This window comes from Arvicola amphibius, chromosome 9 (genome assembly GCF_903992535.2).
Source record: "Arvicola amphibius chromosome 9, mArvAmp1.2, whole genome shotgun sequence".
In the NCBI taxonomy this organism is placed as follows: Eukaryota; Metazoa; Chordata; class Mammalia; order Rodentia; family Cricetidae; genus Arvicola; species Arvicola amphibius.
This window is the reverse complement of record NC_052055.2, coordinates 7,777,310-7,791,607: the sequence shown is the minus strand read 5'-3', so window position 1 is coordinate 7,791,607 and position 14,298 is coordinate 7,777,310. Positions and strand designations below refer to the sequence as shown.

The window sequence follows — 14,298 nt, the reverse complement described above, 5'->3', positions numbered from 1 at the left end:
GGAGGAATTATATTCTTTGTGTATGTCACTTGAAGAGCCACTTCAGGCCTAGACCTGCTAGAGAATGCATTGCACATGCAAGACTTGTCATAATCTCATTGAGACTCTCCTCATGAACATGAATTATCAAGGATTCTGAGTCCAGTAATGTCTTCAAGGCTGTCATAAGGGAAAATAGGCCAGCCTCTTACTCCCTACTAGACATTAAGTACCTCCCTTAGTTCTCTTAGTGAAATGAGAAAAATAACATAACTTGGGTTATGTTAAGAGTCAAATGAGCAACATCTTGATCAATCCTGGTACATATTTAACTTCAGTAGAAGCTTAGTATATAGTTTCTTCCCTTGATATGGTTTAAATACTTTGTGAGAAAAGCAATTGGCCAAAAAAAAAAAAAAACCACCATGATGTGTTAATTGCATTGATACAACTGACAAATTCACCTCTCCAGATACCTAGGACCTCTCAACTACCTCCAATTAGTCTGGCTGCCTCTAGAGGGAAGCTGAGTGAAAGCAATCGCCCTCCACTGCTTTTCCCCCAAAAGAACAGCAAGTAAGCGAATCTTTATGAGCTACCAGTGAGATTAATCATCCAGTCAAATGATTTAGCAAGAGATCAGTGACTCCAGTTCTGAGGGTAGTGGAGCATCAGGAGGGCAAGATGCTAGTTCGCTTGATTTCTATCGAGTTACCTCAAGGCCCCTGTTTTTCGAACTAGCAAATGCAACCAGTTTTCCCTTTGTAGGGTTGATAGAAGAAGCAAGGCAGAGAATCTGTGTGAAAGTCCATTATAAATACTAAATCATTTTACAAAGCCAATACCATTTCCCTGTTTTAAAATATCGTTGACTTTCCTGTCATTAGTTGTTCCAGATCTTGCATCCCCTTCCTAGCCTGTTGGCCCACTCCTTATAAAACTCTGGAGTCAGACACTGGCGTGGTCATAAGCAGAATAACTTTATCATTCAAGTGTCGCAACATAACTCATCAGCTCTTGTGCTCAGTACCTCCTCAGCTTAACATCAACCCTTGCATGTTTAAAATATTATGCCTTGCGGTAGCCATCATTTTCTGTAAATATATATTTTAGAGAATATATAAAGCCATCATTTTCTGTAAACATATTTTTAGAGAATATATGAAGACAATCAAATTTGTTACAAATCGTTCCTGAACGTAGCCAATCAGGAGCATAAAGATGGATTTCACAGTTCTGTATCTAGAGGAATGTTTCGAGATAAGATGAAAGCAGGCTTCATAGTCCTCACACATTGTATATTTGACTTTAGCCTTCCTCTTAGCCTTTAAATCAATGGCATCTGGTTCTTGCTACTTCAGAGTGCCGTTACTTGTGCACTAAAAGACAGCTAGCGCTAGCCATAACAGCCCCATTTGATTAAAAAAATAATTGACTGGAGTTCCATGCACCACAGCAGCTCAAATGAGGATTTCTGTAAGGGTGGGAGACCTACTGTGTTTCTATAGCAGAGACGGCTGACCCGGGAGGCTCTCTGTGGTTGTGATGTATGCTGACATGGCACAGCTGTTCGGACTTGATGTTCTAAAGCTCCGAGTTAAATAGGAGACTCAGTAGTGAAGAGTGGTCAGGATCTGACCTGCTAATAGATCACAGAGTAGCTGAACCTCCATGTAGCCCCAGTGCTACATGATGCCTGGAGTACATCTCTGTGTCCCTGTCCATACCAACACAAGCACTGGGGACTATTTTCTATGAGGCAGTAGTATAAAAAAAAAAAAAAACTGTTACTTTATACATGTCGAGCACAATTTTCTTAGGTCATCAAATTATCGTTTGAATTTCTTGAAACCATGAAATCTGGCATACTAGTACAAATTTGGTTGCTTAAGTCAGTAATTCTTTTCTCTTCCCACTTTGTGAACCATGTAAGGTTGGCCTAGCATGTAAACCTTTTTAAGATGAATAAAACTTTTTCCTATTTGTCAGTCAGGTGAACTAGACAATATGCTAGTGACCCAAACAATTTGCATTCTGGCACTCATTCCTTCTTTAATGACCAGTCATTCACAGTTTACATACAGGTGTTTTTAATATGGACAATGTCTTAAAAAGCACTGCTTTTTTTTAGCTGAATCAGAACTATATAGAAGAGCTTTTCTAAACAAATACTGTCTTGATAATTACCTTAGGAGTTTTCTAGCATGTTGTGCCTCATCTGCATGTTGAAAACTCCTTTTCTGCAGTTTTAACAAATAATCAGGAATCTTGAGTTGCATGTAAAATATACATGGTCCCTAGATAGTCCTAGCTGGATAGATTAATGGCAAAGAATGTAGAGTAAAGATATAAAAAAGTAGAACAGCATGTGGGGGTTTGATGAGCGAGTTATTGCTTGATCATAAGCAAGTTACTTTGGGGTTCCTAAGCCTCCCCAGTTCCACCTCCAAAGAAGCACAGACAAGACCAGCAAATTATTGTGAGTTTAACACCTTAAGGTTTTATCCTATAAAGAGAACCAGCTTACTCTGATGCTTGCTGTGCAAGAGGCGGCTGACCAACATTAGCTATAAATGGCTGCTGTCTTCACAATGGAATCTCACGTGCCATTTTATAGGATATCCATGAAAGCCTCAAATTTCCTGGACAACAAAAGATCATACTACTGACGTTTGTCTGTCAGGGGCTTCTCGTGCTACACATCTTTCATTGGTAACGGGCCAATAATCTTTTGATTATGCTAAAGCATAAATCAATGTGATTGAACAAAAAAAAAATACCTTGGCTGCTCAGGGGAAATTATTGGATCATGCAACTTACAAGTGGATGTCCAAAGGTCAATCTGATTAAAAACATGCCTCTATCCAGGGACTTGCAACATCTGTCTACTGCTGTCACCCGGCTTCCCCATCCATCACCTTCCTATCTGTTTTTTTTTTTTCCTAGACTGCTTTTCCTAGGTTGGCTTTGATTTTGTGGTGGTGAAATTGAACATCTACAGTACCAGGCATCTACGTTGCTAGTGTAAGAATCTCAGAGGCAAATGAAGTTCTCTTGTGAAGAATTCTGAAACGGAAGCTTCACGTGGCTCGCTACGCCTTTTCATTTTTGAACAACTCTCACAGCAAACTGAATGTAGAACACTGTAGACTTCCAGGTTCTGGAAACATGAACATATTTTAGAAACGGTGGTGGATTAACTCTATCTGAAGCACTTACTCTTGAAAGAGCCACAGATAATTACACAAAAGACAGCGGAGCTATCATTAGGAACATGAATCACAAAAGGAGGGCCTTTCACCGTTTTGGCGAAGCCTCTGGTCCTCTACCATTCTTTGGTTGTTGCAATGAGGTGATTTAATGAGAATAAACTCCGGATTTGGCTCTGAGGCCAAATATTTTGCTAAAGTAACATTCAGATATTTTATGATTTATTTTGCATTTGTAGCAAAACCCTTATATTGATGAAATACAAATTCAGGGATCACCAACAATGAGTTTGATTTTCATTTTGTTCATCTGGACCAGAGTCAAGTTAGATAAGTACAAGTCAGCAATGGATGGTGTTAGAGAGGCAATTGCCAAGGTTTCAGCGGGGATTTTACATTTAGACTCTATTTATTGCATGATAATGAAACTACGGAACTTACAATATGGATGCATTATAGTTCATTGAATCAATAAAAATCATGTAGCTGTTAATGATTTCCAACTCGGCTTGTTAAGCACAACTTGGCAGAGCTACCAAGTGGCTGAAAGTGTTTGTATGCGAGTTAAGGACTTCAGCGCTCAAGTCCAAGTTTGACTGTTTGTGTGGTGTGTGGCCTTGGAGCTGATGTCTCTGGGATGTAGTTCCTCATATGAGAAATTGGGTAATAAAGTACAGTCACCACACAGCCGTGCTGCAGAGCTAAGCGCACTGACAGAGAGGTGCTGGCTTTGTCTGCATTCTTTAAGCAATGCCTATGCTCTTTCACTCTCCCAGGTGCCTAACAAGCTCCCCACCCCCACTCCCCCCCCCCCCCCGCCACAGTCAGCCACTTCATAATTCTTGTTGGCCCCTATGGTACCATCTATTTTATGGTCATTGAGTTCTCTGAGATGGTATCATAAAGGGATAAATTTTACCCAGGCGAGCCGGGCAAATGGTAGTTTATGAACTGCAGTCTCATTGCCTTCTTTTGGAGCTTTCAAAGGAGCAAGGAGAATGGTGAAGGCCAGCTCCCAGGCTCTGTGGCTCCTACTATCCATCAATGCTGATGCTGTAATACTGTTTTGAAGACTTTTTTAATGGGTACCCACCCTCCTCTTACTCCCTCCCTTTCTTATTCTCTCAACACAACCTGCTTTTTATCAGTGGGAAATAGAAACAGGATGCTGAATTCTTCTGAAGTGAGTAGTCAGCATGGTAAATAACCAAAAGACCAAAGCAGTAAGATTTACTTTTAAATTATTTGCTAAATCACCTGCATTCTTGCTAGGTAACTGTGGGCTTTATTATCAGCTCTTTTCAGTTCTCTTTCCTCGACTATACAATGAAAAAAAAAAAGGCAACTAATTGCCCCCTTCACTTCATTGCTGTGAGGGTTAGATGAGATCATGTCCACAACAGGAGAGTGGAACCCCAGTGAAAATTCTTCTTATGATTTGTGGTTATCATGTGTACATGTCTGTGTGTAACGAGTTTGTTAGCAGTTGGACTGGTGTGTGTCCGACTTCCATTCCTCAGCTCCCTGACATGCAAAGGAGATCTGCCAGATGGCTGGTCTGCCAGCTGGGTCTTGTTTGGTCGTTGTAAATATGGCATGCCCCAAACAGGGAGGCTTTGCTTATAATCTTGCATGCCTTGTCCTTTATCTCTTGCAGCTTGAGAATTACATTGTGGAAAATATGAAGTCGGAGATGGCCCAGATACAACAGAACGCGGTTCAAAACCACACGGCCACCATGCTTGAGATAGGAACCAGCCTCTTGTCTCAGACTGCAGAACAGACCCGAAAGCTGACAGATGTTGAGACCCAGGTATGTCCCCAGGGCCAGAGTCACATACTCAACCAGAGAATTATTTTGAACTTATTCTTTTGTTTACTCCATAAACTCAGAGCATATTTCAGCATGAGGCTTGTTTTTGTTTACTGGTAACAACAACAATGAGCGTTTGACAAGTTATACATGCTTTTTTGCATTAATGATGTTGAGTGTATTTAGTGTGTGCGAAAACAGAGTAGATAAGAATATCTAATCTGTATTAAGTTCAAATAAACACAGCAGCTCCCAACTGTGCTATGACTTGTGTCAAACAAACTAGCTATTCGGGTCTCACTGGTGCCTTTGACGAGCATTTTCGACCTATCTTGCTCTGTCTCTGGTAATGCTCCAGGGATAGTGGCTTCTGCAGTGGCCTGTGCATTCAATACATAGAAAGGAAAACCTTGTGCGCACTGAGCAGGACTAAGCATGAGTCTGAATATACCTGCATATTTGAGTAGAAATTAGTAAAGTGTAAGGATGCTCTTTCAGTATCATGGTCAAAAATATTCTAGTCAACGTCACAATAAAGTACTACGATGATCACAATAAAGTAGTACGAGATGATCTCTTAGTACTGTTAGGTGTGGCTTCTGTGAGCCCACCTTGATAACATTCTGAACTTGGAGTGGGGGTGACTCTGCTCCAGTGTAGCTGAAAGTTTGCATATGCAAATTTGACGATTCAAAAATGGGGGACTATTTATACTTTATTTAATCTGTGTCAGTGACATTGCAGACTATGTGTTTATATATAAAGAGAAATAATAAAGATGCTTTATCATGGACAAAGCATTTTCTTTAAAATACTGGATTCCTAGATACAAAACACATTTATGGAAGCCGCTTAGAGCCTGTAGGTCAGGTAGTTGCACTGATCCCTCTCACTAACGTAATTACAGAATTCCAGACTCAAACTCTGGAGTCCTCATATTTCTTCCATTGATTAATGATACTAATTATCAACTAGTGGAATCAGAATCTAAATGCTGGTCACACTGGGTAAATAAGATTTTAGAAAACGTTTTCCCCCTTTGGATCATTATCAGATCCACACAGAGTACAGGGAATGGGAACTATATCTCATAACTAAACAATACAAGATATATTGACTCATTTCTTATCACATGAAGAAAGCGTGCTGATCTATATAATATCGGCTTCATGCATTACATATAATAAGACTGTATTTTTCTCTTCATTTAAGTCAGAAAACTTACCACCTGCTGCAAACATTTTCATAAGTTCAGACCTGGAGACACTGGCAGATAAAGATGCTTTTTGCCAAGACTAAGGACCAGAGTTCTATCCTCAGAACTCACGTGGTGGAAGGAAAGGACTCCAGTATGCTCCTGCACACCCCACACGCATGCACGCATGCACACAGGCCTTTATTAATGTTTAAGTCTCCCTAAAACTTTCTCTGCGGTGGTTTTGTTCTCCTCTCATCTAGAAAGTTGCTGCAGTGATGGAGGAAAATGATACCTTCATTAATATTTTAATCTCCAAACTGTAAAGACCAATGCTGTAAAAGTTTTCCAAAGTAAAATTTGTTCTGCCCGTTTTGAGATATGTGCTGTTGGAAAGACTGCACACAAAAGTCAACGAATAAAGACAAAATAAAACTCCCTATGTAGAACAGTAAAAAGTCATCATGAAACCAATTAAAGCTTATTAGAAATAGCAAGAACATTTTTCAGATAGACAAAATTAAAAAATAATCGCAAATCCTTCAGAATTATTAAAAAGAGGGAAGTAGGCAGCATAATCTACTTTATAAATGGAAACCTTTGTGGTCTCCTTATTTTCATTTGAACATCTTACAGTCATTGATGTTTGTGGTCCAACCCTTTTTAAAGCAGGTGTGTATCCACATGGTGTATACTTGAACTATTAGGACAGGACGTGTCCTGCTTCAACATAACCACTCAGTGCACCCACGACTTGATGCAGGGTGAAGTTTACGAAAAGAATACTGAAGCCTCAGCACATTTATATGTGATTCATTTCTTGGCATTTAAAAGCTGGAGGAGGCTTCTGCTCTGTCCAGGTTGGCTCTTGCATTTTTGCTCTGACATTCACCTAACTTGGCTTGACATTTGTATTTTACTTTTCTGAAAACTGACTTTAGGCTGCTGGGTATTGGAGGATCAGGTAGCAATGGCTTAGCCCCGTTTGTGTGATGATGCTGTAAAGATAAGCAACTGACTGCTTGCTAGTCCTCTGGTGACCTTCCAGATGAGTACTTTCATAGGAGGTGGCAGGACCATCGCTTTGTGAGAGCGTAAAGATCCCCACACTCGATGACCATTATACTCAGAAAAAACACTGCATGGTGAGCCCACCTGAAAACATTGCTGGCCATGGGGCAGGGGGAGGGGAGGGAGGAGGGATAATGAGAAACCCAAAGCAGAGAAAACCTGTTCTTCCTCCACAGACCAGCAGAACAAACCAGCTCTTATCAGTCTCACCTGGCATCCCCTCTCCTTCAAGCTCCTCTTTTGCATGAAGGAGTTAGGATCAGGAATTATTCATGTCCCTCTCCTGTTGCATAATCTCCTCCCTTTCTCCTCAGGCAAATTTGGTGTATAGAAAATTATCAGATCAACAAGCCAAATTAAGTCTACTTTTAATCGTCTCCTTGGCTCGGTTTTAAATAATCTTACACATGTATTAACTCTTACTAGCAAATATATTCTGCAGACGTATGTAGTATTTTCATTCCTTTTTCAAAGATGAGGAAACCAAAATAGGGATGTGAAACGTTGGTTCAAATGAAAGAATTAGTGAATATTAGGTTGAGAATTTAAACAGTTTGACATCTACGTGCTCATCCTACTACCCATGCTCATCTCTCCCTTCTGGCTCTGCTTTTTCTCTAAGACTTCGGGACTGTATCAATGGGTCCAAGCACACAACAAGATTTAATGCAGAGCAAGCAAACTACCGCACTAATCTTAACACTGCAGACAGTCTCTGATATGCAATGAAAATGCTGCTGCTTTCTTGGAAAATGCTGCTGTTTTCCTGTTGGTGAGAAAGGCAGGCCCACCCACTCACATCATTCCCTCCTGTGCCAGTCAGTTCATCACCAAGGCCTTAGTGCTGCCCTTGGCAGCTGCCAGCTGTGTTAACCATAGGGAAGCTCTTTAGACTGGCATCTCAAGTTTCCTTCAGTCTCCAACAAGTCCCAGCGCTATAGTAGTAGACGTGGAATTCAATCACAATTTAACAGATCTATTTTGCGTATTTCCATGATGCAAGTTGTTCCAATAGGTGGTTTGCAGACTGCAGAAGTACCTGGAGCAGTAATTATGTCCAGTGATTTCAGGTTCAGGTGGGAAAAGGTATCCAGGTCTGTTTTCTTTTCTCTTTCTGTCAGATTTAAGCATATCTTTCCAGTGCATTACTGTGGGAACTGTAATTGACCAGCAACCCCAACTGCTGTGCTCCTGAACCCATCAGGTATTGGCACAGAGACCACAATTCTCTAAAGCCATTTCTAAGCCATGACTCACTGTGGCAGGATACTTAGTCTTGTTCCCAGGAGCTTGAGAACTTTGCTGACACATGACTTTGACTAAGGTTTTCCCATCGCCTGTTGAATATAATTATGGCTGTCTTGAGGGCTAAAACTTCCATCTAAGGCCCCTTTACCTCCCCTCTTCTTCACTGGGATAAAGCCTGCACCATAATCTGAAGGTTGTCTCCTGCTCCTCCCACTTATTCCCAGTCTCCTTTCTTTGACATTTGCTCTAATAAATTCCCTATGTATCTAATCCTACTCCTCTGTATCTCGGAGATAAGTAACCATGGCAACTGTTGTTAGGTTCAAAACAGCAAAGTTAGAAATTTAAAGCCATTCCTGAGAATTCTCTGGAATGAGCACACCTCCCTAAACAACAATCAGTTTCCTCTTAAGTCTACATGCAAAGGTCAGCTCTAAAATTTGAACTGTGTTTCTTTAACTCGATGAGGGTGTAGTTTAATAAACTTTTCACCTTGATTTAGCTGAAATGATGGTGAAATAAATTCGCTAGGGGTCGTAGAAGGAAAATACTTCAGTAATTAGTTTGTATAAGCCACTGGAAGAAGGCTCAGGAAACCCTGGACCACAGTGGATATGTGACACGGCGTTCCTTTCTAAAGCTGTGCTAAATGCAACCACGTTTATCCTCACGTGTGTTGTCCAGGGTTGCTTTTCTGCTCTCACAGCAGGTTGCACCAGATTTATTGCAAAGACAACATGGCCTGTATGTCAAGGTTTTGTTTGTTTGTTTCTTATTACTGTCACAAAACACCCAACAGAAGCAACTTAAGGGAGCAAGAATTAGGTTTGGCTCACAGTTTGAGAGTACAAAATTCATGACGTGGGCAAGGCCACATCAGGAGTGTGTAGATAGAAATAGTCACATTTCACTGGCTCAGAGAGCAGACGGATCTGAGGGTACAACCAGAACAAACTATGCACCATAAGGCCTACTCCCTAGGGACCCATTTCTTTCAATGACTTCCCAACCCATAAAGGGTCTATCATTTCCCCAAACAGCATCACCAGCTGGAGACCAAATGTTCAAACACACGAGCCTTTTGGGAGCATTTCACATTCAAGTAATGACATCTGACCAAGCTGATGTGGTTAATATCTGTCCCTTTACTGAAAGCCTAACCCACTCTTCATGTCAGTGTTAAGTAGAAAGCAAGGATTTTTTTTTTCTTTTCTAGTACCTATCATTGAGAATTTTAACAAGACATGATGTATATCAAACGCTCAATAATTGCTAGTTAAGAAATTAAATTAGCAAACACTAACCATAATGTATTTGTATTTTAGCCCAAGGCCGTGTGTTCATAGTAATATACATGAAAAAATAGCAGATGGCTCAGAATATGCTCAGAAAGATAACCTACTGAAAAAAAACGTGACTGAAGTAGAAATCGTGACAACATATCTTTTCTGTACTCTAAAGAATATGAAAAATTTGGCCCCTTCCTGCCTTATTGTGATAATTTAATGTGTATGTGAAAGGAGAAATTCAGTGTCAGCCACTGCTGCAAACCAAGGAGCAAATGATGACTAGAAAGAAAACATTTGCTAGCAGTAGGTATGGATCACAAGGTCACCTTTCTTAGGCAGAGGAGTTGTTTGTTCTTAGTTAATTGAGCTTTTAGGAAGAACAGAGATGCTAAATTCAAAGAGCTTTGTGGTTAATTCTAATGAACAGATAATTCAACCTATAATGTCTGTGTCTGTCCAAAGGCACCAAATTTACCAAATTCCACAAATAAATGCAGCTATAATATTATATGGCACAGAGTTACATTATTGTGGTATAATTAGACTATGTGAGAATTCAATTACATGATAATGAAATATGATAAGGTTACTATAAACATTATGAATACTAATACATATGGTTAATATAAACATATATGACAAAAATATAATATGTCACAATTTTCATATAGTATTAAATATATACTATCAAAACATGTCTTATAATAACAATGTTTTTTTTCAAGGTTCCTTAGTTTCCACAGTAATTTTGCAGGTAGTTTGTTTTCCAGCTTTGGTGGTCTCAATGAACTTAGGTCTATCTTTTGCTTCTTACCACCCACTCCACTAATGAATAATATTTTAAGAAACTAGGACAATCGTTTGATAACCTCTCGTATTCTGGCTTCACCCCAGTATTTATTTGCAATGGGTTTTGATTTATTTTTTCATAACTGCAGTTCCTTTAAACTGGAAGCTGCTATGTGTGAAGGATTCCCGGAGCTGAGTTGAGCAGCAGGGTTGCTTTACGGAACTGCTGATCTCTTTGCGTGTGGCATCTCACTGGGAGGGGAAAAGACAGATTGCCATCATGCACTCAGGGATTTGGATGCAGTCAGAGTATTAGCAGCCACACACATCACTCCATCTCAAATGCTCACTTTCCCTTTATGAAGCAACCAAGTAACCCACGGGGTGGTTCTTGATCACTTTGCCCCTTATTGGCCAAAAACTTACTTCACTGATATTGCCAAACAGTGAATTTATAGCTCTCATTCTTTATATGCTGATCAGCTTTCATACTCCCATAACGTCTAATTACATTGTATGTTGCTACCTTGCTTTATTTGAAAAAAAAAAAAAAATGAAATCAATAGCATACATGTGCCCAGCAGGGAAGACTGTTTCAAGGCCAAGGTGCTGTTCAGAGAGATTTCCTTTTGTGGTTGCTGTGTTCTTTTTCAGTAATGACCTTTTGGTTAGTGTGGGTTTTAAATTAAGTACTCTTAAAAATATTAAAAGAGGCTGTCTAAATTCCCTAGCTCACTTTTTCTTGAAAATAAATAATTATTATTCTTTTAAGAAAGAGCTAAATTATCAGTACACAAGTCCTCCATTTCAGAGTGTACGCCATCCTTACTCCATGGCATACTCTGGGAATCTTGAGCTCGGACATCAGTCCTTGGGGACTGCTGAATATATTCTTCACTCTTTCCTGTCTTCATTTTTTTACTTCCCTCTTAAACTTTTCTCCCCAGTGATATGCTTTTGGGATGTGTTTAAGCTACGAAGAGCATGTCTTTTGTCATCTTAATGGAGTACTTCAGTTATTGCCAGCAGCAAGATCTGTAGACACATGCAAGGCAGTGGTCAATTTATCATAGTTTTCTACAATTCCCGTGGATGCCCAGATTTGAACTTCAAGCCTATTTGAAGACTTCAGTGGGGTGACTTGAAATAAAACAGCAATGGAGTCAAGACGATGGGAAAAGACAAGAACATGTTATTTGTGCTTTAAAGTAGCCTAAGTTACCCAGCACTTATCCTGGATCTCTGAGATTGGTCAGCTCCCTTCTTCCATGTCAGATAAATCTTCAGGTTTGGGCTGTAAGAGTCTAACTACTAATGTGGGGCTGTCGCCTTCCATGGTTATTGTCTAACTTGAAACAACCCATTGTACACTATCAGTGTGTCTTCCAACACACAGTTGGAACACCCTAGTGTTCTTGACTTTATGCTGGAGAACTTTGGACACAGCATTGTAGGCCCTTTGGACACAGCATTGTACTGACATGGCAGTATGTCAGGAAATCACCACATGAGTGAAAGAAAAAAAATACAGGAATTTTTTCAATAGAAGGAATGTAGGATGGAGTGAATGGATGGAGAGCATGGGGAAAGAAACTTTCCTAGACACGGCAGGAACATGTCAACCCATGAGCATGTCTTGAATATGAAAAGAAGCTAGTTCTGCATCTGGGAGGGAATGGGGATTCCAGCCAGAGAGATGCATGGGCAGGTACAAATGCCCTGAAGTGAAAGGGGATTTGGCAAATGCAGCAGGGAGAAAAGATGGTGGAGATAATAATGAGCCGGGCAGGTGGCAGGGGTGACAGGCAGGCAGTGAGCAGGCTGCTGATCTTAAGCAGCCTTGTGGACCACACACAGCTCTTTGAGAAGGACACTACCTGCAGAGAGGATCCATTAGCACATCCAGCATAGAAACCACAACAATCTCGCTCATTTTTACAGAAGACCCATGGCTCTCTGACAGTGTAGACTAGAGACAAAGAGAGGGCAGATCAATAACAGCTGTAGTTGTAAGCGAGCTAGATACAGGTATTTCATGGTCAATTCCAGATGGTGACTCCATTCCGTTTCCAGGGAACATAGAGTATGATGTGCATTACTCCCTGTAAGCAAAACATTTGGTCTTTGAGTGCATCAGGAAGTGTGTCCTAGTTAGGGTGTCCAATGCTGTGATGAAATACCGTAACAAAGGTAACTCGGGGAAAGGAACTGTTTTGTCCTGCAAACTCTCAGGTCACAGGGAGGGGACGACAGAGCTCAAGCAGGAACCCCTGAGGAGGAACCTAAGCAGAGGCCATGGAGGAGTGCTGCTTATAGGCGTGTTCTACATGGGTGGTTCAGCCCACTCTCTTAGCCTATCTGAGGCCACCCGCTGAGGGATGACAGTGCATTAGTCAAGGTACTGCTTCACTGACTCCCTCTAGGTCAATCTTCTTATTAATTATTTTATCTAATTAACATTTTTCCATTTATTTTACATATCTATCACAGTTTCTCCTCCCTCCTCTCTTCCCATCTGCCCCACTCCCCATCCAGTCCTCCTCAGTCTTAAGAAGGCATTCTCTCAATTAAGAGGCACTCTTTCCAAATATGTCTAGGTTGGCATCAAGTTGACAAAAAACCAACCAGCGGATGTGCTCTTGGGGAGTAAGGCAAATAAAAGCAAACGTAAGCTTGAGGTACCTGTGAACAAAGGGTTTAATCCTATGAGCTGGCATGCCTGCTTTTTGTTCATAAACAAATGTTGAGTGTCTTCTCTATATCAGGTACAGTTCAGTCACAAAATACCCCAAATGTTTTACTCCTCATTTCAAATATTTGTAAATAGTCATTCAGTAAACAAAAAAACAAACAAAAAATAAACTAGCCTGGGGAACAAATGATGACAGTTGATCCTAACTTGGGAAAACTCATGGACTTTAGACCCACAGGTGGGGATGCAAAGGATGAAGCCAGGCCCTCTGCATGCAGGCAACAGTTTCAAAGCCTGGTCTCTTTGTGGGATCCATGGCAGTGGGACCAGAAGCTATTCCTAGCAGGAGTTGGCAGGAGTTGGCTTTTGAAGCTCATTCCCCATGGTGGGATGCCTTGCTCAGTCTTGATGTGCAGGAGCAGGTAGTGATGCTTGGTCCTGCCTCAACTGAATGTGCCAGGCTTTGTTGACTCCTTATAAGGGGCCTTACCCTTTTGGAGTAGTGGATGGCGGTAGGTTGGGTGGATGTGAGGAGGGAGGGGGAATTGTGGTTGATATGAAGAAAGAATAAAAAAATATTTTTTTAAAATAATAAAAATATTGACGAATATAGCCTCGGTCTTAACTTTTGCTCTTGAAATACTGTTTAACCTTAAATAAAGTGATAAGGAATACCTTTTAAAAATAATATTTGTATTAATTCTCTGAGAATTTCATACAGCATAATTTGGTCACAAAAACTCTCCCCCCACTGTTCCCTTTCCATTCTCCCCTCATTAGTCTCCAGCTTTCAGTTTTGCTCTCCTTTCCCACCTTGAGACCACTTTTGTGTTTCTGTGTTGCACAGCTACTCTGGGAGCAGGGCCTACTTTGAGTGTGTCCACCCACCAAGCTCACATCATTCAAGAAAATTTGCTCTTCCAACAGTCATCCAATGCCAATAGCTAGTTTCATACCTACATTTCAGCCTCTGTGCTGGGTCTTCGTCTTGAGCTGTGAAGGTGTGGGTTTGT

The 14,298-nt window shown here is 40.7% G+C and overlaps 1 protein-coding gene across 1 annotated transcript in view; it reads left to right on the top strand.

Annotated features, from left to right (window-relative positions):
• Angpt1 (angiopoietin 1) overlaps positions 1–14,298 on the top strand; it is a 243,016-nt gene that overhangs the window by 138,965 nt on the left and 89,753 nt on the right. Inside the window, exon 2 of the mRNA XM_042055692.1 lies at positions 4,846–5,001. Within this exon, the coding sequence (XP_041911626.1) occupies positions 4,846–5,001 (156 nt within the window). The remainder of the gene's footprint in view (positions 1–4,845; positions 5,002–14,298) is intronic.